Source organism: Polypterus senegalus, chromosome 12, assembly GCF_016835505.1.
Source record: "Polypterus senegalus isolate Bchr_013 chromosome 12, ASM1683550v1, whole genome shotgun sequence".
NCBI classification, from domain to species: Eukaryota; Metazoa; Chordata; class Cladistia; order Polypteriformes; family Polypteridae; genus Polypterus; species Polypterus senegalus.
The window spans coordinates 159,119,382-159,142,761 of record NC_053165.1 but is presented as its reverse complement, the minus strand read 5'-3'; the positions used below and the strand labels follow the sequence as shown (position 1 = coordinate 159,142,761).

The 23,380-nt window shown below is 42.1% G+C and overlaps 1 protein-coding gene across 1 annotated transcript; it reads right to left on the bottom strand.

Annotated features, from left to right (window-relative positions):
- Nucleotides 1-181: 181 nt before the first annotated feature.
- Nucleotides 182-17,080, bottom strand: fbxw9 (F-box and WD repeat domain containing 9). Its single transcript, XM_039770485.1, has 6 exons — nt 16,965-17,080; nt 16,650-16,822; nt 14,678-15,393; nt 10,718-10,866; nt 9,736-10,005; nt 182-439 (listed from the first exon to the last, which is right to left on the bottom strand). The coding sequence occupies exons 1-6, from the start codon at nt 17,037-17,039 to the stop codon at nt 365-367; spliced, it is 1,458 nt and encodes a 485-aa protein (XP_039626419.1). The 5' UTR covers nt 17,040-17,080; the 3' UTR covers nt 182-364.
- Between the last annotated feature and the right edge of the window lie 6,300 nt (nt 17,081-23,380).

Sequence of the window (23,380 nt, the reverse complement as noted above, 5' to 3'; positions counted from 1 at the left end):
TTTGGCGTTGGTGACAAAACAAGCACTGCAGGACTCTGGGGTCTGGTTGGGTGGTACATGACACACAACTTGTAAAACAAAAAAAAATAAACACTCAAGAAATACTAGAAAACAACAACACCACTCAATGAGACCTGCTACAGGTGAGCAAGAATCCACCGCTTGACCCGACACAGTGGGTTGGGGGTGGGTAACCACTATTGACGTGAGGCCAGGGCCATAAACCCTGACTCCATCGCACTGGGACCACCACACTAGAAGTTCCAGCATGGCTTTGTCACTTTCGCCTCTACCCCAAAAGGAGGGACTCTTGGGAAATATTGAGCACAGGTACTGCTGTAGTGTAATGTCGTGAAAGTTTCCTTCATGTCGTCATCCTCCACACTTCGACAGACATGTCTCCAGAGGCGGCGGCCAGAATATCTCCAGAAACGCTAAGCTGAGGAACAGACAGAGATTGAGAGACGGGGTTAGAACAGAACAGACGAGGACAAAGACACAAGAAGCCAAAGCTTACATTGGGTGTTCAGGTTGAAATGAGCACCAAAAATACTTGCAGCTTCACCGCAAACATGAAAATTAAGAAGAAAAAATGAGCAATTGTTGCCAAAACACACAAGCAGAGAACCATCATCTAGAAATGAGTTAAATGAAGATGAGAGACACGCCGATTTAGTTTAGGCAGACATTACGTAACAACACAACAGAAATGGCAGAGTAGAAAACCTGCATCAATACGGGAAGAACTTCAACCGACATCCTAGGAGGTGCTGCGATTGCAGAATGAGGGAAACAGGATGCCAAGGACGCCATGGACGTTAGAAATTATAGGTGTGTGCGCACGTGAGCGTCAAGTGTAGGCGAGGCAGAATGTCAGAGAAACAAACAAGAATGAGGAATGCACCGGGGCAAAAACGAATCGATTATACAAATAGTACGTCTCTGAAATGCTTATGCCTTCATAATCATACCGTACCCACATTTCTAAACTCAATCTTTTCCATTATATATTGTATTTCTTGTACCAATGTCAATGTTTTTATTTTTTGTGCACTTATGGAAATCTGGCACAGTTTCAATACTGACAATCAATATTTCCTGTGGAATAACTGCCGATTCCAATAACAATATCCATCCATCTATTATCCAACCCACTATATCCTAACTACAGGGTCACGGGAGTCTGCTGGAGCCAATGCCAGGGTGCATGGCAGGAAACAAACCCCGGGCAGAGCTCCAGCCAAATGCAGGGCACACACACACACACACTCTAGGGACAATGTAGGATCACCAAATCACCTAACCTGCATGTCTTTGGACTGTGGGAGGAAACCCACGCAGACACGGGGAGAACATGCAAACTCCACGCAGGGAGGACCCGGGAAACGAACCCACAGGTCTCCTTACTGCGAAGCAGCAGCGCTACCCACTGCGCCACCGTGCCATCCGAAAATTAACCACCATGATCTTATTTTTGACTGGTGGGCAGTGAAAACCCAAATATTAAACTTTAGACTTGTAAAAAAAGAAAAAAAACTATACCTATACGAGAGACATTCAAAAAGTAACGGTGAAGGTGGAAAGAGAAGATTCAAGTTTCTGTACCAATAATCAGTTGCTACTGTGTAATAGCTGCAAATTTCAAAACAGATATTTGTTAATTTCTACTAGTGTGTTTATTCTCATATTCTATCCAAATTTATTTACCAATAATTGTTCTTTTTTGTGGCATATGTACCGATTCCAGTAACGAGATGTTACTTCCTACTAGCTTTTTTTTCATTCTCATATTCTATCCAAATTTATTTACCAATAATCGATCTTTCCTGAAACATACCCACCAATTCCAGTACCAATATTTGTTATATCCTACTAGTTTTTTTTTTTAATTATCAGAAGACTGGCATCTTTCAACATCTGCAATAAGATGCTGCAGATGTTCTATCAGACGGTTGTGACGTGTGCCCTCTTCTATGTGCTGGTGTGCTGGGGAGGCAGCATAAAGAAGAGGGACGCCTCACGCCTGGACAAACTGGTGAGGAAGGCAGGCTCTATTGTAGGCATGGAGCTGGACAGTTTGACATCCGTGGCAGAGCGACTGGCACTGAGCAGGCTCCTGTCAATCATGGAGAGTCCACTGAACAGGATCATCTCCAGACAGAGGAGCAGCTTCTGGGACAGACTGCTGTCACCATCCTGCTCCACTGACAGACTGAGGAGACCCCACACTATGCGACTCTTCAGTTCCACCCAGGGAGGTAAACGTTAACATTATACAAAGTTATTGTCTGTTATACCTGCATTGTTATCACTCATTAATTTAATATTGTTATTATCAGTATGCTGCTGTGTGCTATGTGAATTTCCCCTTGGGATTGATAAAGTATCTATCTATTCGACCAGAGTTTCTTTACCAATAATTGCACTTTCCTGAGGCATATTTATGGATTCCAGTAGCAATATTTGTTATTCCCTAATAGTTTTTGTTCAAAGACGGATCAAATACGAGAATATTTACCAATAATCGATCTTTCCTGAGGCATATTTACTAATTTCAGTACCGATTATTTCCTACTAGTTTTTGTTTACTCTCATATTCCAGCGGAGTTTCTTTACCAATATTTGATCTTTTCTGTAGCATATCTGCCAATTATAGTATCGATATTTATTATTATTTCCTATTAGTTGTGTTTACTCTCCTATTCCAACCATTTTATTTCCTGCAAGTGTTTGTGTTTTTATTCTCATACTCCATCCAAGTTTCTGAAGTGATAATCAGTCTCAGCCATGTAACATCTGTTGATTCCTAAACCCACATTTATTACCAGACAGTGGGGTTGTTTTTCAGCTGCCAGGCCTGAGAGGCTGGACAGGGTTGAGGGAAGGCTGAAGGGAGGAAAGTATGGAGACGTTCTTAATGGAAACCTGCACCGAGCACTCTGGACCTCAGACTGGGCTAAAGGTGTACAGTGGCACTCAAAAGTCCAACTCCTGTGAACAGCTGCTCGCCAAAAGGCATCAAGTACAAGAGGACACACTTCTTTGCAGCATTTTATGCCAGATTAGTGTACAGGGGAAAAAAGGAACACCATGCAAATTTTCAGCACCCCAAGATATTTGAGGTCTCAGATAAGTTTTTCCAAGGTGGTCTCAGACCTTCATTAGCTCGTCAGGGCTGTGGCTTGTTCACATATAGTGTGGTGGACAGCAAGACTATTCGAGGGACCTTCACATCTCCACTTGACGTTATTTTGGAGAATCTCTGTGAATGGGATGGGTGAGCTTGTTGGGCTGAATGGCCTGTTCTCATCACAATTGTTCTAATGTTCTAATGAGGTCAGTCACCCATTAGGAGACCCCCCAGTGATGCAAATGTCAAAGCTGCATAAATTCTCTGACCCCTCACTGCTTGTCCCAACAATCAGTGGCCATGGGCTCCTCTAAGCAGCTGCCCTGCACTCTGAACACTAAAATAATGGAGGTTCACAAAGCAAGACGACAAGAAGATAGCAAAGTGTTTACAGGTCACCGTTTCCTCAGTTTGTCATGTTATTAAGAAATGGCAGGTAACAGGAGCGGTGGAGGTCAACTTAACGTCTTTCTGAAAGAACTGCTTGTCAGATTACTAGAAAGGCAAATTAAAAAACCCCGTCTGACTGCGACAGACCAAGAGGAAGATTCAGCCGACTCTGGAGTGGTGGTCCACTGTTCTACTGAGCAGCGACACCTCAACAAATACGACTTTCATGGCAGAGTCAGGAGAAGAAAAACTCTCCTGTGTCCTCACCACAGAAGTCAGGGCTTGAAGTGTACAAATGAACATCTGAACAAGCCTGATGCATTATGGGAACGAGTCCTGTGGATTGATGGGCTCAAAATAGAACTCTTGGGCCTCAATGTGCAAAGGTATGTCAGGAGAAAAAAAAAAGTGGGGAGCAGAATTCAAGGAGAAGAACGCCAACTAATAAGCATGGTGGTGGGTCGATCAGCTTTAGGCTTGTGTGGCAGCCAGTGGCACAGGGAACATGTCATTGGTAGAGAGAAGAATGGATTGAAATAAATACCAGCGAATTCTGGACACAAACTACACTCCATCTGTGAAAACGTTGAAGTTAAAAAGAGGCCGACAACAGGAGAATGAGCCAAAAAACACCTCCAAATCTACAGGGTGGTCCAGATCTAATTATGCAGACCCAGATCGTCTGGAGGACTTTGATTTATGTGGGGACGATTCCAGTTCGGCGCGAAGACGATTCTTCATGTCGTCAGTTTGCACACTTCTCGATGATCTGAGATTTTTCGGGTGATTTTCTATGTAATAAACTTAAGTTATAGCGTAATGAAAATTGCATAATTAGATCTGGACCACATATACAATGGAACACCTTGAGAGACGCAAGCTGACGGTTTTACCACGGCCCTCACAGACCTCAGACCTAAATAAACATCACTGAAGATCTGTGGAGAGACCACAGAAGAGAGAGCCCAGGAATCTGGCAGAATTGGAAGCCTTTTGTAAGGATGAATGGGCGAAATTACCCCGCGTAAGAACTGAAAGAGATTTACAAGGGTACTTACTAAGTACAGACCATGTCGAGGGCCCAAACTTTTGCTTCAGGCTCTTTTCATTTTTTTAAATGTTAAAGAAATGCGTCATCTTGAAGTTCATGCCTTTTGATGGTCAGCTCGTCGTCTGCTCACTTAACTATTCACAGTAGCAGACATTTTAAGTAAGAGGGGGCCCAGACTTTGTACAAGCATGCATAATTTTCCACCAGGACAAAGCAAAGACAAGGCAGGAGCGGCTCAGGGTCAACTCTGTGAATGTTGTTGAGTGCCTGAGCCAAAGCCCAGACTTGAACCCAATGTAACATCTCTAGAGAGACCCCAAAAGCAGCTGTCTACTGATGGTCTCCGTCCAACCTGGCAGAGCTTGAGAGGATCTTCAGAGATGAATGGCAGGAAATCCCCAAATCTTAGCGTGTGAAACTTGTCATGCCAGACCCAAGAAGACTCCAGGCTGGAATTACTGACAAAGGGGCTTCAACAAACTACTGAGTAAAGGATCTGAAAGGTGTCAATAAGCTGTTTCAGTTTTTTATTTATTCTTTTTCTTTTTTTGGCTGCTCCCACTAGGGGTCGCCACAGCAGATCATCTTTTTCTATATCTTCCAGTCCTCGTCATCTTGCTTTGTCACACCATCACCTTCATGTCCTCTCTCACCACACCTATAAATCTTCTCTTAGGCCTTCCTCTTCTTCTCTTACCTGGCAGCTCTATCCTTAGCACCCTTCTCCCAATATACTCAGCATCTCTCCTATCCACAGGTCCAAACCAATGCAATCTCACCTCTCTGACTTTGTCTTCAAACCGTCCAACCTAAGATGACCTTCTAAAGTCCTTGCTCCTAATCCCATCCATCCTCGTCACACCCACTGCAAATCTTTACCTCTGCCACCGTCTCCAACCCTTATAACATGGCTGCTCTCACTACCGTCCTGTAGACCTTCCCTTTCACTCTTGCTGATACCCGTCTGTCACTCTTCTCCACCCACTCCACCCAGCCTGCACTCTCTTCTTCACTTCTCTTCCACAAACCCCATTACTCTGTACTGTTGATCCCATGTATTTAAACTCATCCACCTTCGCCAACTGTACTCCCCTCATCCTCACCATTCTTCTGACCTCCCTCTCATGTATTCTGCCTTGGTGGTCCTACTGACCTTCATTCCTCTCCTCTCATATCTCCACCTCTCCAGGGTCTCCTCAGCCTGCTCCCTACAGATCACAATGTCATCAGCAAACCTCACAGTTCACGGGGATAGATAGATAGATAAGATAGATAGATAAGATAGATAGATAGATAGATAGATAGAGAAGATAGATAGAGATAGATAGATAAGATAGATAGATAGATAGATAAGATTGATAGATAAAGATAGATAGATACTTTATAATCTCGTCTGTCAGCCTGTCCATCATCATTGCAAATAAAGAAGAGCTCAGAGCCGATCCCTGATGTCATCCCACCTGCATCAATCCTACCGCAGACCTCACCACTGTCACACTTCCCTCGTACATATCCAGTACAACTCTCACGTACTTCTCTGCCACTCCCGACTTCCTCATACAATACCACAGCTCCTCTCAGTCACCCTGTCATATCCTTTCTCCAGGTCTACAAAAACGCAATGCAACTCCTTCTGGCCTTCTCTATACTTCTCCATCAACACCCTCAGAGCAAATTTGATCAGTTTTTTATTTAAAAAAATTACAAAAAAAATCCTGAAACCCTTTTGTCCTAAAATTGCTTCGGCATTCTACTGAGTGTTGCTTGATATGGGAAAAGATTAAATAATAAAATGCAACATAAAATGTGAACTCAGTGAAGAGGTCTGAATACTTGAGCCCAATGAAAATTATGGAAATTTCAATGACCGTTCCAGTACTGAAATGTATTATTAATTTGTATAGTAAATGATTTTTTTTTTTTATTTGTGGTTGATGTGTATCACCGCGATCATAATTGGATTTTTTAATTTAATAATAATAATTTAATAATTTCACCATTGTCTAATTTCAGCAGGTGAAGAAAACAGAAGATTAGGATGAGTTTATGCGTTTCTAATTTGTGAAAAAGCTTCTCCTACTACCCTCTAGTGGAGAATTAGTGCATCACCACAACGTGTCTTAGGGTGTACGCACACAGGGAATTTGTTCCGTGCCCGAGAACATTTGTCCTATGTAACCCCACAAAGTCTAGTCTGTTTGACTACTGTGATCACTTCATGCCGGGCCAACCATAACTGTTCCCTGGCCTGCGTGGAAGAGGCGGGCCTGAGGACGTTTCGGTACCATCTGGGATCAGTGTGTTCGCTAAATGTGTCCGAACACAGAAAAGATGTGACATCAAGGACACAACAAGTCAGATAAATGGTATTGAATGAAATGAGAATTGCACTGCGTTAAAAACAGGTTTTTATTGTCACCTTGCACATGAATGTGATTTATAGTGGGCAAGAAACGCTGCAAATTTCTCCCCTAACATCATTTGTCACCGTAAAAAATCTTCTCGTACATGCAGAATGATTACCAGCAAAACGCTGCACTGCACACTCAATAAGAGCGTCATCCTGCCCTACACGACTCCAAGACAAGCACAAAATAAGGAAAATCCGTGTGACACGCATGCTCTCACTCCGTGTTCGGATGTTGCTTTGGCTTTACACAAAGTCGCATGGTGACGACGAAAGCGTGCCCGGGACCAGAACATTAAAGCACAGTGTGAGTGCAGGCCTGAGGGGGGACAATCATGCTTGGGCCAGAAACAAACAGGCCGAGTGGGAGTCCACCCTTATAAACGTGCACATCCACATCCACATTCACAAAGACCGCCTTGCTTTTAGGAAGTAGTCTGACTGCGTGTGTGTGGAGTTTGTTTTTCCTTGTGGATTTCTCACAGACATGCTGGCTTAACTGGCACCTCTAAGATGATCTTGTTTGAGCGAGTGAGGGTGTGTGCCCATATGGGGAAGTACCTGCCATGATAAGCTCTACCGCCCCACAAATGAACACGTGAGTTAGGAAATGGACGGACTGCCTACAGCAGATTCAAAGATAGTTACAGACTTTCTTTTACCAATTATCGTAAGACTCATTGATGGTAGACCACTTTACAGTAATTAAGATTAAAAGAAGGGTTGAGCTCCTTAAAACATAACGTATATGACTATTCATGGGCCGGCAGAGGTGCACTTTTATGCAGAGGCTCAGGGCACTTTTACACTGTAGCAAATGACAGCGAAATTAAAACAAAAGACGACACGCAGTAACAAAAAAGAAAGCGTAACAGCATAATGACATACACTATCAGTCAAACGTGTCAGAATATCTCCAATTGTTCTTCAGATTTCATCAGTTGAAATAGAATGAATGACCTAAAATGGTGAAAAGGTAAGCAGTAAACTGCCAGAGGTTTAAATGTACAGCTTAGGAGGTTAGCAAAAATGGAAAAAGAGGAAATTTCAGAAAATTACAAGTGGGCCTTCATCAGGGGACGACTAACGGGTTACAACCTACAGACGTTCTGCAGCAAGTCAAGGAAATGAAGCCTTGAAAGGTGAAGCCAACAATTAACACAGGTGTCCTGACTTGTGTCGATTACTTAGAAACCCGTGAGAGTGGGAACAGGACTGTGTTGCTACACCCGCTTGGACAATATGACACTGGCATAAATGAAATTGAACAATGGCAAATAAAAAAAGAAATAAGGGAAGGTATCACTAAGAGAATAAAATTTTATTTCAATTTTGGATTCCTCAAAGTAGCCTGCGCCTTGTGCCGTTATAACAGCCAAACTGTGGTCACCCTTGTGATTCAGAATGCCAGTCACTCTGTGCCAGTCACCAACTCTGCCTCCAGCAAAAGAACCCCAGACCATCACACTTCCTCCTCCATGACTGACAGCTGGTGTCACATGCTGAGGGACCGTCCTGTCATCAACTCAAACGGCATACAAACACCCTGTGTGATAACCTGAAGATGTCAAATTTGGATTCTTTGGTCCATGAGACTTTCTCCCAGCCTGCAGTCATCCACAGCTGGTATTTCATGGCCCTGTTTTGTCATTCTTCCTGTCACTCGCCCTGTCACACCTGCAGCACAAAGTCACCTCCTCACAGTACACACGGACACTTGGCTTTTGTCGACCTGCACTGCTAAGCTGTGCTTGAAGCTGCTGTGCTGTGAGGCGTCTGTGATCACGCAAGCTGGTGACCGTCAGAAACTTGTCTTCCGATTGGTTGCTGACTTTGGTTCTGCCAGATCTCGTCCTATGAGAGTTTCTTCCAGTTTCCAATTGCCTTTGGATTGTGTAGGAGACCACCGTACTCACCGACACTTTGAATTATTTTTTTTTGCAGTTTTTCTAAACGAAAGGCCTACACTTCTAAGGGTAATAACGCTCTGTGTCATTTCAATTGCTAATTGCCTCCTTCTTGCCATTATCACTTGACAAGTCGTACTTCAGACGGTGTAGTAACACAGACAGTCCCGACTCTGTTTCAAGAAACACAGGTGGTTTTTAAGTAATCCACAGAAGTCGGGACACCTGTGCAAACTGTTTGCTTCATCTTTCAGGGCTTCATTTCCTTGAATTGCTGCAGAACATCCATAGGTTGTAACCTATTAGTATTTCCCCTGATGAAGGCCCATTTGTAATACAGTATTCTGAAATGTCCCCTTTTCAGTTATTGCTAACCTAAATTTTAAATGTAATCCTGTTACTTTACTGCTTACCTTTTCCCCCCATTTTAGACCATTCACTGCATTTCACCCGATTATATATGAAGAAAAACTGAGATGTTCTAAAACATTTGACCGGTAGTGTGTATCATGCATAGGTTCACGTATGATATAAAGTGAGTAATCAGGTTTCCTAGGCATATAAATATGCATTAAACGAAATACTTAATAAGAAGAAAATGTAAAAAATCCACATATTTTTAATTAGGGTCCAGCATGCACCTCCCACACCAGCATTCTGGTGTCATGAATTGCCAAATAAGCTAAAAAGTACACTTTCTCCATATAGTCAGCATTTACCTCACCTCCTAACCTGCCATCTTATGGAAATGTGGAGAGGCCCATCCAGTAATGGAGCAATGATTTTTTTTTTTTTAGAGGGATAACACAGTAAAAACAACACAGAAGAGTAACTCGGCCATATTGCTCACCCCATTGACAACTTCCCAGTGATGCAGAGTGCACAAAGTCTTAGGTGGAACTGATGGCACATGCACTTTGATGGTCCGGTCCGTGGAGCACGTGTACAGCGAGCTCAGAGTATGGTGGATTCCTGTGATCAGGGAACTGTGACCCACGTTGAACTTCTTAATGGGTTGGAAAAGCCCTGCCTGGCACTCGTACGTATGCAGCATTCCTTGGTTGTCACCTGCCCACAGCTGTGGATACTGGTAGGAAAAGGACAGCAGGTAGGAACTCAGCTACATGGAGAGAAGAGAAAATCTGTCACTGATATGTCGTCTCAAATAAAATCGGGAGTGCTCTCCCCTCGACTTTCCCATAAACTCAGATATGGGGATGGATATTTGAGAAGTAAACCGCATAACAATGATCATATTTTTATATTATGTACATTAAAGAATCATCAACAACAAATCAAATTAATAATATCTTGAACATTACAAAAGTAAAGTTGAATAAATCGGACTCTTCAGCTGCATAAATAAAACAAAGTTAGCAGATATATCCAAAGGTTCATAGAAAGTTACATTTTGTACCTCATACTTGTATGCAAAATTTGGTTGACCAAAGTGAAAGTGTACTCAAGTTATCGTGTTTACATATACACACACACACACACGTTCCAAAAATTGTATTTTCAGACTCGGGGAAGTCTAAAACGCTGAGATTCATCAAAATCTCGAAATCCAATTTTTGGACGATTACAATACTTTCCCTAAGAAAAAGTAAATTGGACTCAGGGAGGTCTAAAACGTCGAGATTCATCAAAATCGAATTTTTGGACGATTACAATACTTTCCCTAAGAGAAAGTAAATTGGACTCAGGGAGGTCTAAAACGTCGAAATTCATCAAAATCTCGAAATCGAATTTTTGGACGATTACAATATAAGGGAAAGTAAAAAAAAAAAGGACAGGTTGATGATACTCAAGAAGAACCCTAGTGGTCATACCTGCATCTTCTGAAGGACCTTCCCAGCTCTCCTGTCAAACACCACAACTGTATGATCGTCACTTCCTGAGATTATGTATTGGTCATCAGCAGCTAAACATAACACAGCTTTATTGTGCAGCCTAAGACTTTTCACCAAGGGGTTAGCAGCTGCAAAGAAGAAGAAGAACAAACATCAGAGTGGACATTGTATGAACTAATAGAGCAACCAACTATCATTCAAACATCTTAACTAGATGATGGAGGTCAAGCGCCACCAATGAGCACACATGCTTTAACAATAAGAACCTCATTAGCCACATTTAATTTACACTACTATTGGCACAGGAACAAGGATGGTGCCAGCTTTACACAACCTACATATGACACAAAGGATTAGGCTTTAACACAATTCATTTTCCAAAGCTGGGGTCGCGGGAGCAACAGTCTTAGCAGTGAGGCCCAAATGCGGCTGGGGAAAAGGGACATTTGCCAACTCATACTATGGGATCCCAAGGTGTTTCCAGGCCATTTGGGGGATATAATCCTCCCTGTGACTTCTGACTATCCCCCCAGAGTGCCCTCCCAGGTGGTCATGCTGTAAAACCTCCACACAATGGCATCCGGGAAGCATTTGCAGTTGGCTCGTCTTGATGTGGAGGGTGAGCGGCTCTACTCCATGCCTCTCCCGGATGTCAGCGCTTCTCACCCGAACGCTAAGGGAGACCTACGCCACTCTGCGGAGAAAGGTCATTTCGGGCCAGTTGTACCCGTGACCCAATTCTTTTGGTTATTCCATCATCGAGGGCCAGAAAGAATTTGTTCTCAGGCAAATCTCGAAATAGCAGACAGCGGGGAAAATCAGTATTGAATGCAGATTTCTAAAGGGGATATTGACATGCAGTTTTCACCAGATGTCGGTAACAACCCAAGTAATCCACACATACAAAGAAATCAAAACAAATGAAGTCCATAAATTATGTGTAATAAAGCTGAGAAAGTTTTGAACACATGAAGAAAAGGAGGTGAAAAAGGGCATGGAAAGCCAAGACGCCAGCTGACATCTGTCAGGAGTTAGAAAGCAATCCTGAAAGCCCTCTAACAGTGCAAATGAATATCCGCTGGTTTAGGTCTTACTGATGGCCTACTAAAAGGTTTCTCATTCCCAAGGTGTCACACAAGAACCATCTCATGACGGTTAAAAGCAAAGAGCTCTCTCAAGACCTTCATAACATTACAGATGGCATCGGTCACAGGAGTATTTCTAAACTTCTGAATGTTCCAGTGACCACCGTTGGGGCCGCAATCCAGAAGTGGAAAGAACATCATGTCACCATAAACCGGCCACAACCAGGTGCTCCTCACAAAACTTCTGACAGAGGAGTCAAAAGAATAATCCAAAGAGTTGTCCAAAAGCCAAGGACCACTCGTCGAGAGCTTCAAAAAGACCTGGAATTAGAAGGTGCAGTTGTTTCAAACAATAAGTAAAGCACTCAACCGCACAAGACTCCACTGATGAAGAAACAGCAGGCCGAAGCTCGTTTAGAGTTTTCTGCACAACATTTGGAAAAGCCAATGAAATACTAGGAGAAGAGAGTCTGGTCAGAGGGGACCAAAATTGAACCCTTTGGATGTCATTGCACACACCATGTTTGGAGGAGAAATGGCACTGCACATCACCCCAATAACACCACAGCAACAGTGAAGGTTAGAGGTGGGGACATCATGGTGTGGGGCTGGCAGACTTCATAGAACTGAAGGAATAATGAATGGAGAAATGTAGCGGGACATCCTTGATAAGAATCTGCTGCCATCTACCAGGATGCTGAAGATGAAACGAGGGGGGGACATTTCAGCAAGACAAGGACCCTAAACACACAGCCAAGGAAACTCTCCATTGGCTTCAGAGAATAAAGAAGCTGCTAGAACGGCCCAGTCAATCACCCAACTTGAATCCAAATGAAAATCTATGGAAAGAACTGAAGATCAGAGTTCATAGACGAGGCCACCGGGACCTTCAAGCTTTGAAGACTGTTTGTGTGGAAGAATGGGCCAAAAAAATCACACCTGAGTAATGCAAGCAACTGGTTTCTCCATACAGGTGGCGTCTTGAAGCTGTCATTACTGACAAAGGCTGTTCTACTAAGTATTAAATACATTTCAGTAAGCGTGTTCAGTACTTATTCCTTGTGTCATTCCACTTTATTACACAGAACTTATTTATGGACTCATCTGTTTTGATTTCTTTATATGTGTGGATTACTTGGGTTGTTGCCAACATCTGGTGAAAATTTCATGTCAGTAGCCCCCATGAGAAATACACTTACTGAGAGAAAAAGTTGACGCGTTCAATACTGATTTTCCCCGCTGTATATTGATCGTCACCAAACAGGGCACCTCAGCTCTTTTAAATGGCCTGCCTGAGTCGTCTTCCACTTGTTTCTTTCCATCGCCCTGTCAGATGATTTGTGCGATTTCAGCTATATTTTTAGTTATGGCCTCAATTACACATCTCTACTGTATATACAGGGTGAGTCAAAATGATGTTAACACTAATGGTACTGCCATGTACACTTATATATAATTTATGTGCCACATATGAAACATGTGCTGAACGTGATGGCGAAAAGGTTGAGACATTCCTGTAAATCATCATTGCACATAATAAATACGTTTTGTGAATAAATTGTTACCGCCATTCAAAAGTTAACATAATTTTGACTCACCCTGTATATAAAATCCAATGTCTGTCTGTCTGCTGGTCACGAGAGAACTGCTTCACGGATTTAGGGCGGGTTTTTATTTTTTTTTTTTGCTTGAACATTCCGGTTGATTTTGTGACTTCTGTCTTCACGCCAAGTATCACAGTTTAGTTGCGGTACCGATTTATCTGCGCAAATCTGAGAGACAGGCTGTAGGCCAATGGGAGGGGGAGGCGGGATCTCAGGAGTAGGGAGGCGGGCGGCGCCCTCCTCATTCACAGGCCAGCCTCCGTTCGAGTCGCTCTACCTCCCGCCACATGTTGGAGCGCACCTTCCCACCACTTGGCTAGCGATGCCCGTTTGTTCAGCAGACATTATCACCTATAGATTGTTAAGGAGTAACGTTTGACGTTTTTGAGAAAGAGATCAGAGCTACGTGCGTTTTAGAGGGCACCTGCTCATTGGCAGAGATATCACGGCCACGTGCGGAGAGACGCTCTCCCATCAGAGATGAACACGATCAGATACAGCGCCAGTGTTTGACGTTCGAGCGTACCTGCCTTCCACTTCGCCAGAGATACCTTGCAAATTTTTTTACATTTTTGGCAAAGAGATCACAGTGGCATTCTCACCCCTGATAGCAAAACCAAAAATATGGTACATCAAAAGGCCCTCTTGAAAGGATGTTAAGGATAGAGCTGCCAGGTAAGAGGAGAAGAGGAAGGCTTAAGAGAAGGTTTATGGATGTGGTGAGAGAGGACATGCTGGTGATGGGGGTGACAGAGCGAAGATGACAAGGACAGGAAGATATGGAAGAAGATGATCCGCTGTACGGGAGCAGTCAAAACAAGAAGAAGATCAAGAGGCCCTCTTGACATTCATTTTTAATCTTTTGTCCTTTCTGTCTACTACACGGGCGGAGCCGCAGGGGGACAGCTAGTTTTAAATAAAATAAGGTGTTTGGAGTAAACCTCACAGATCACAGTGGCACGCTTCAAACCTTTGGCTACAGCAGGACTGGCCATATTGGCGCGAGTGGAATGCTCCGGTCATAACTGTTCTCGTAAAATCATCAGAAAACTAATCGCCTGATAGTTACACAAGGTTAATGTGGTGATGACCAATTACAAAAACTGCTAAAGCTGCAACGAGGCAATCATTCGCACTTCCAATTGGTCACGCCGCATACAGTAAAAGCATCTGTAGGAAATTACGCATCATTAATTTACATAACTACCTCCAAAATATTGCAGTTTACCAATACTGGTAGAGCAGCTCACCTCTTGGGTCATACACAGTGACCTTCTTGTCATAGGAACCAGCAACCAGAACATCTGGGAGACAAAACAGGCACAAAACAGCCGCTTTGCCCGTGACTTCTGTGATGAGAGCCCCCGAAGAGCCCATGTCCCACAGTTTGATGGTACTGTCAAAAGATCCGGAGCACAGCTGGTTTCCCCGGGATGCAAGACACCAAACCCATCCTTTGTGGGTTCCACTGCGTTCCTTCCCAAGTGTCCCAAGCAAAACCTCACTGGAGGGCTGCCCAAGATTTTTTAGGTCCCACATCCGGACGTTACGGTCCCGTGACCCTGAAACACAAAGATTGCCTCCCTCCAGCAGCAGTACGGTGTCAACAGTGGCAAAGTGTCCATCCACCAACGAGAAATGCTCCGCCTTGCCATCTGACCAGTGAGACAGATGTTCTTCTAATTCGCTGCAAGCTTTAGGCCAATCAAAATCCTCGTCCTCGGTAAGTGGGAAGGCGGCCATCAGCTGTTTTTGTGCACGAAGCCTCCAGGTAACTCGATCCGATACGAGAGCTTGTAGTGTCCGGCACACCTGGGGAAGCACAGTCAGGATGAAACGAGCTGGCAGGTAGGAGATAATCTCAAGGAGGAGCTCCCAGGGTAGGGAGAGAAGGCCTACATGACCTGGAGCTCCGTCCACAGGGGACCGGGGGAAGGAGGATGGCAGAACAGGCTGAGGCTTGGACCTGAAAGAACAAACAGGGTCAATATTAACAAAATCCAAAAAGCACGATATGCGAACCTATAATGAAGAGCATTAGTTTATATACGATGGGGGAACCCCAAAATAACGAGATTTTTTTTTTCTGGAGGCTGGGGGGGACGTTAGTTCTGACATTTGCCGCTAGGTGTGTGAACTGACTGGACTGCCCGCTGCGTCATTTGGCCAGTTTGGCCCTCGAAGGAAAAAGATCCGTAAGGTCCGTGTATGGTCAGGCTGGAACCTGACTGAGGCAAACATATGGCTGCTCGTTGTGTGAATGAAGAACATGCAGGAAACACAAAGCTCAGTTTGTCTGCTTCGGTTGAATGACAAGTGAGGTGCATGCAAGCGGTGAAAAAATTTTAAAGTGCATTCATGCGCCATCTCACCCGGTGCAAGTCACCCTTGTCTAAGCTTCTACATCTTCCGTAGCTGCGGACTGCTCCGTACACACACGTGTGCGCGCGCGGAGAACTGAAGCGCACGCAAGCGCCGAAAAAAATTCAAAGTGCGTGCGTGCGCCATCTAGTGGCTGTGGCTGAGCATGAGAAAAGCGCACTGCTCCATAGAGACACACACACACAGGTTTTTCCTTTATATACTGAATGTTTTAATAAAGCTAAACCTTAAAACACAATTTTATGCGGCAAAATAATACACACAATGATGGTGAAGACTGTGAAGAAATAACTTTGACTTGAAAAATCCTGAACTTATCCTTTAATACACTGTGCTAATTCATTATATGGTGTGAGAATATATATTTTTTTTAATTCTAGTGATCCCGTTATTTTTGTCAAAGTAATCCAGACTGACTTTAATTACTTGCATTTTTATTGCTTGACTTTTTCATGGTGGTGTGACGCTCTCTAATGCAGATTTCACTCCTCTGACTTTTTTATGGGCACTAGAAACGGATACTGTATTCCGTTTTTTTACAAGAAAGGCGAATGGATAGGCGTGGCTAAAGATTAAAGTAATACGACAAAACCAGATTTACATGGGGAAAATTGTGTCAAACGGGGGTTCATATCTAGCCCCTTGATAAACAATGTATTTGCATAAAACCACGCCCTCCCGCAACACCACGTACTGTATATGTCTATTCTGAAATAAAAAAAATATATAAATTAGGAAAGTTCGGGCGCTTTTCCTGAAATGCAGTTAGGATCCCACTTTAGACTTAAGTGCATCGCAATAGGAATGACGCGAAGATAAAAAAGAAAATAAAGGCCTTACCAGAATTCTTCCTCCTCAACCGGCTGCCGAATGTCACAGCCTGCCGAGCGCCACATGTGATCCATATAGCGCTGAGCTTCACCTGCCTCGTTGCAGGCGCCGACGTCTTCCTCGCATCCATTTTCTAAATTCTGTTCGGGCTCGGGAGTGGTCAGTTCGCACTGCCCAGAGCTCTGCGTTTTAAAATAAAATAAATTCGTTACATATATTATTGGCAATGACAGCAAATCGTTTTTTGATTTATCACTTGTCTGCATAACGAAAAAGCGCAGCGACGGCTCTAATCATAATGTCCCCATTGAAAAATTACATTACCTGAATTTGATCAGTCATGAGGCTCCAAGGTTTACTCAGAACTCGTACAGTTTTTTTTTTTCCGGCGCGACTCATTTGCGTCACTTTTCACAGCGGACCGGAGATATTATGGGCGGGCATAAGGGGCGTGATAACTGTCAAAATGTGAGAGAAAAAAAGAATTAAACATGCTATTGGCTGACGTTTTAAAGATTGCCAGATAACCCCGCCCATCTGTAACGCCCAATTCTTTATGCCTGCAGCGATGTCGGGTCCATTGACGCGTGAATAGTTGAAGGCAGCGGTGCTCCGCGTATTCGTTGATTATATTTACATTGCAGTAACTTTAAAAAAGGAAAAAAAAATAGCCTTTAAAACTTACTTTAGTAATAGTGCGTCTTTTAGGAGACAGGACACACTTTTAAACTCGGCCATGGCTTGGGTGGGTTGAAGCTGGTGGATAGTAGGTTGATATGAGTGCCGCAAGGTGCAAACATTGAAATGTCCCTTACATACACTGTATATACAGTATATATATATATATATATATATATATATATATATATATATAATGTATGTATATATATATATATATATACACATACTGTATGCATATATATACATACTGTATGTATGTATGTATATATATATATATACATACTGTATGTATGTATGTATATATATATACACATATACACATATATAATATATACACATATATACATATATACACATATATATATATATATATATATATATATATATATATATATATATATATATATATATATATATATATATATATATATACACATACATATATGTATCCCCGAAGAAATCCAAATATCAGCTTTGAATTTATAACATTACAAATGTAGGAAGAGCAGGAAGAATCAGAAACTGACATACCACCAGACCTATTGTCCCACTTCAGCCACTGGCCAGACTCATTCCATCTTTATCTCAAACCAACAACTTTCTGGAGCAGAAAGAACGAGTGAGAAGATCCGCCGAGCTACTAGAAAGTTAAGCGACAGCTTTGTTGGAGCAGCTGCATACCCCGACTCTGTAAAACTTTTAAAATTTTGTTTTTCTATTTGTCCCAGTCTGTGTCCCTTTTTAAACGAATGCAAGAGCAAAAAGAGCTCTGGTAAAAATGCAATTATTTATCACTGCCTCTCATAAACCCGTATCATAACAATTGCTATGTGTACATTACAAACAATACAAAAAAAATACACATCAGTCAAGTTAAATACTAGTGACAATAGTGAATACAAGTGACAAAATATACACCGTGTGATATAATAATAATACTAAATTAAGACAACGTTACCGATTCTCCTACATACGATCCGACATTAAAACACATCACAGGATTAGACTGCAAATATCAGGTCAGGTCAGGTTGGGGAGCAGGCACTGGTAAGGTGCGTTGCTGCACCAGTCACATGATGAAACAGCACAGGGTGCCGGTTGCCAGTCCCCCAGGCAGACGTTACGTGGGCGTCCCCTTGGCCTGGTCCAGCTGCTCGGCTCCTGAACAATGAGGGTCCTGCGAGCCGGATCTCCATCGGAGTATTGCGCCACATGGCCGTAGTATATAACTGTGGAATAGCCGAGGTCTCCAGGACTCTGAACAAAACCAAATCGTATTTTGTGATATCATCTATTATATTGTACTAGCCAACCCGCGACGTACCATACGCCGGTTTTTTAATGATTTTTAAGCACAGGGAGAAAATTAACATTTGAAAAATCGGTAATGTAATAAATCAGCAAGAAAAGTGCACGGAACGAACCAACACACAATCGTCCGTGATGGAAAACTGGCGGACCGCCATCACTCATGTGCACACCTCCAACTCGTCACTTGAGTCGTTGTCGTCTTTGCACAGTCAACATGCACCTGTGACTCACGTAGACTTTCCGTGTTCCTGCAGGAGTATCAAAGAAGACGCATGTTTGTCGCGGATGCGAATTGCTGTATGTAGCGTGTAAAACAGTTTGCTATGGTGCACGCGGTCGTGCGTCGTAACCGAAAACTCGATTTTTAAAGACTGCTTACTTCATTGTGTTTTAACCTCAGTTGTAAAGGATTGTTTTAAGGATCCCATGGGATACCCCTCGCAAACCGTTTTACACGCTGCATATGGCGACTCACCTCCGGCGTGGCTCCTTCCTGCGTGCGCCATAGGTGTCTTACTTGTCGGCGGCTTAGTGAATCCACACCCCTTCCGGCGTGCTTTCCATGGGTGTCTTGCCTTAGTGAATTATATATATAGATTGAGAATTACTTGTGTTCTGTGTATTGTATTGTATTGTATTGTATTGTATTGACCCCCTTTTTATGACACCCACTGCACGCCCAACCTACCTGGAAAGGGGTCTCTCTTTGAACGGCCTTTCCTGAGGTTTCTTTCATTTGTTGCCCTAAAAGGTTCTTTTTTTTTGGGAGTTGTTCTTTGTCTTCTTAGAGAGTCAAGGCTGGGGGGCTGTCAAGAGGCAGGGCCTGTTAAAGCCCATTGCGGCACTTCTTGGGTGATTTTGAGCTAAATAAAAATAAATTGTATTGTATTGTATAACTGACGCTCACTCACAATGCAGGTAATTAGCCTGATTCGGGAGTCTGTGAGCAACTCAAAGTCAAACCAGCGGCACCCAAGGATTCTTCAAAGAGACACAATGTACCAAAGAAGTCCAGTCTTCAGCTCAGGTCACTGGAGAGCGTCCATGTCTCACAAACAGGGAGCACCAGGACTCTAAAGATTGACCTTCGTCTTTTTGCAGAGAAATCAGAAGCGCATGGACCCTTAAATGCTCTCCCAATCCATCTATTGACTTCACAGGAAGAGTCACCAGAGACATGAATGTCACTGCAAAGGTAAGTAAACCTCTCGACGAGGTCGACACTCTCTCTGCAGACAGACACACTGCTGACGGCCGTACCCAAGAGGTCATTAAAGGCCTTTGGTTTTTATCAGGACACTCGCAAGTCCAGACATTCAGACTCTTGGGAGCCCCAATCAGAGCCTCCATTAAAGATCACAGCGTCGTCAGCAAGTCAAGATCAGTGAATCTCTCTTCACCAACAGATGCTCCACAGCCGCTGGACCTCACGGCCCTGCCCAACACAAAGCATTGTGCCTTGAGCATGGGAAAGGCGCTATATAAATAAAATGTATTATTAAAGCAGAACAGACCCCCTGACGATCCCCAGAATCAACTGAGGAAAACGCAGAGGGTCTGCCTCCACTCTGCACAGCACTCACAGTACCAGTGTACAGGGCGGCCATGACATCCAGCAACCTCAGAGGGGAGACCATCTTTAAAAGGTGAATCAAACTGTGCAACATTAGCAGAGAAACAAATAAAAAGAACAACAACATTTATTTCTATAGCACATTTTCATACAAATAATGTAGCTCAAAGTGCTTTACATGATGAGGAAAAGAGGAATAAAAGACAAAGTAAGAATTCAAATAAGACAACACTGATTGACATAGAATAAGAGTGAGGTCCGATGGCCAGGGAGGACAGAAAAAAAACAAAAAAAAAAACTCCAGACGGCTGGAGAGAAAAAATAATTAGTATATCAGCTGCATAAAGAAATAATGAAAAAAAAAATAAATGCCGTCAAGCTCTCCTCCCAGATTCCAACCATCAAAAATGACGAGGTAACAAACTGCCCCTTTTATGTTTCCCAATACGTGATCACGCAGTCTCTCATAAATCTAATGATGTAAAGATAAAATCTTACCCGAAGAAGGGGCCTGACTTGCCTCGAAAGCTTGCATATTGGAATCTTTCTAGTCAGCCAAGAAAAGGTTACTAGCCGGACTTACATACATATTATGGGGTGCCAAACAGGCAATTACAATGATTTTCGGAATATATAAAGTCACTCCCGAATATATAAAGTCAAAAGCCTGATTATATAAAGTCAGCGTCGGAATATATAAAGTCATTCCTGAATATATAAATTTAAAGTCAGATTATATTGATATTGATTGAAACCACTCAGGCACATTTTTAGTAAACTCAATGAGTTCCTAATACAACGTAATGAAATAAGTTAACAAAAACATCTTCAGAAAAATATATATATAAAAAAAAAAAACACTGTTCACTTAATTCATTCAAAATGATGTCTGTGCCCGGCATTTTAAACACTATATTTATTTATTCTTTCTGTACGGGCGCATTTTTGGACGAACCTCAAAAGCCCCATCGAGTCTGAGTGGCTTCTGTCGAAGTTTACCTTTAGTACCAGTGAAATGAGAAGCACGGAAATTTTATATATTCGGGAATGATTTTATATATTCCAACGCTGACTTTATTTATTCAAAAATGACTTCATATATTCCGACACTGACTTTATATAATCAGGCTTTGACGTTATATATAATCGGGGATGATGTTATATATTCTGACGCTTACTTTATATGTTCAAGTTTTGACTTTATATATTCAGGAATGACTTTATATTTTTCGACGCTGACTTTATATAATCAGGTTTTGGTGTTATATATTCAGAACACTGACTTGATATATTCCGAAAATCATTATATTTGACTGTTTGGCATATATATATATATATATATGTTATATATATATATAATATATATATATATATGTGTGTGTGTGTGATATTTCTGTCAAACTATTGTAACTTGAATCACAAAAATATCTTAACAGTGGCTCGTTGACTCACAAAAGTGTGCAGCTTTACCAAAGTTTTTATTAAGAAAAATATAAACGGCGCACAATGTCATCTCATACGCTTTTCAAAATCCTGCGGCACAGGAGCGAATACGGCCCTCTCTGCGCGTGCGCGTTTCCATGTGCGCTCCCTCTACGATACTCCGAGTTCTCGCTTGCCCTGAGCCTGACTGGCGCCTGTCATTAGGCTACGCTACGCAGGTGTTGAGATTACGGCACGAGCGCGCGCTACATAATTATTGATAATAGTAGTTAGTCTGAAATGTTTTATAATAATAATCGATTACTTTATTATAAGCATAACATTTTAAAACCCGCGTAATCCAATTCAGGGTAGCGGCGAGCTGAATCTAATCACAGACGCGTCGGGCTGCTGCAGCCGTAGTTAATATTAGTTAATATTGTTACTTACTATTTGTCTGACATCTTTATCCGAGGCGGCTTATGACATTTGATAAAACTGATATCTCTGGGATTAATGCAATGTACTAAATACCAAAAAAAAAAACCCGCTAGTGACATTTCAACGGCTAACTTTAACGAAGGAAAAACTGTCACTCTGACCTTTTCTTAAAAGTTTTTATCCGTAACAAACTCACAGAATCGCTGCTTAAATGTTACACAGATAATTCTCGGGTCATAAAACACAAAGTAAGCGATGTTCGCAGCAGAATGCAACTGCGCTTGTGTCGTCTTTAAAGGGAGCTACAAACTCTACTGAACGTCCTTTTTGTCACGGGGTATTCATTTTGTATTTCTCAGATCTTTTTGCTTAGAACTGTTGGTGGACATGACGAAAATAATTTGTAGCGAGGTCCCTAAAAGTTGCTACGTACTGTTGTGTTTTAATTATGCGTACTTGGGCTCTGATAAATTCCAAATCATTTAATTATTATATAAATAAGACGAAGCTCCCCAGAAGGATACCACCATTTATATTTGTAGGCACTGATGTATTGAATTATATGACTACATTAATAAGTTTGCGATGTTAATATCAAATTTTAAAAAGTTTGCAATGTTGACATCAAATTTTAAAAGCTTGATATCAAATTTCAAAAGTGTAATATCAAAGGTTATAAGCCTGATATCAAATTTCATTAACGTGATATCAAAATGACAGAATATGATGTGAGAGATTAAAATACATTAGCATTTAAGGTATTATGTCAAATTTCAAAAGCGCAGTATCAAATTATAAAAAGTGGATATTAAAATTTAAAAGCGTGTTATCAAATGTTATATGCCAGATATCAAATTTCTAAGTGCTGATATCAAATTTGAAACTCATGATATCAATGTTTTGAAAGCAGATGATCAAAGAAATGGAATTCAATATTAAAACGGCATGTGGGGATTTCCTCCTACCAGTGAGTCAGGGACCGAAAAAAAAAAAGTTTAATTCTTATGAACAAACAAAAACAAAAAAAAAAAAGAAAAGAAAAGAAACACATCACGAAGAGGAACAAGACGCCGACAACGGGGCAAAGACCCTGCTACTATCAAATCCAAGGATTCGAGGCTGATGACCAGCTGAAGAAACTGAGCCGAATAAGCGGGTTTGCGGATGAGTGTAAATTATGTTCAAATATCCGTCCAGGGTGGTATGGTCCCCTTCTCTATTCTGTCGTTTTTAGGATCCCCAAATATTGGATTAAATATTAAATATTGGATTAGGTGCCTGGATGGATTCATACTATGATATGCAAAAATCT

Coding starts and splice junctions, on each gene's coding strand:
- fbxw9 (XM_039770485.1), bottom strand. CDS start 17,039: ATGAGTCGCGCCGGAAAAAAAAAAACTGTACGAGTTCTGAGTAAACCT. Junction 15,394..16,649: donor GTTGAGGAGGAAGAATTCTG/GTAAGGCCTTTA, acceptor TTGTTCTTTCAG/GTCCAAGCCTCAGCCTGTTC. Junction 10,006..10,717: donor AGGTCCTTCAGAAGATGCAG/GTATGACCACTA, acceptor CTCTCCATGTAG/CTGAGTTCCTACCTGCTGTC.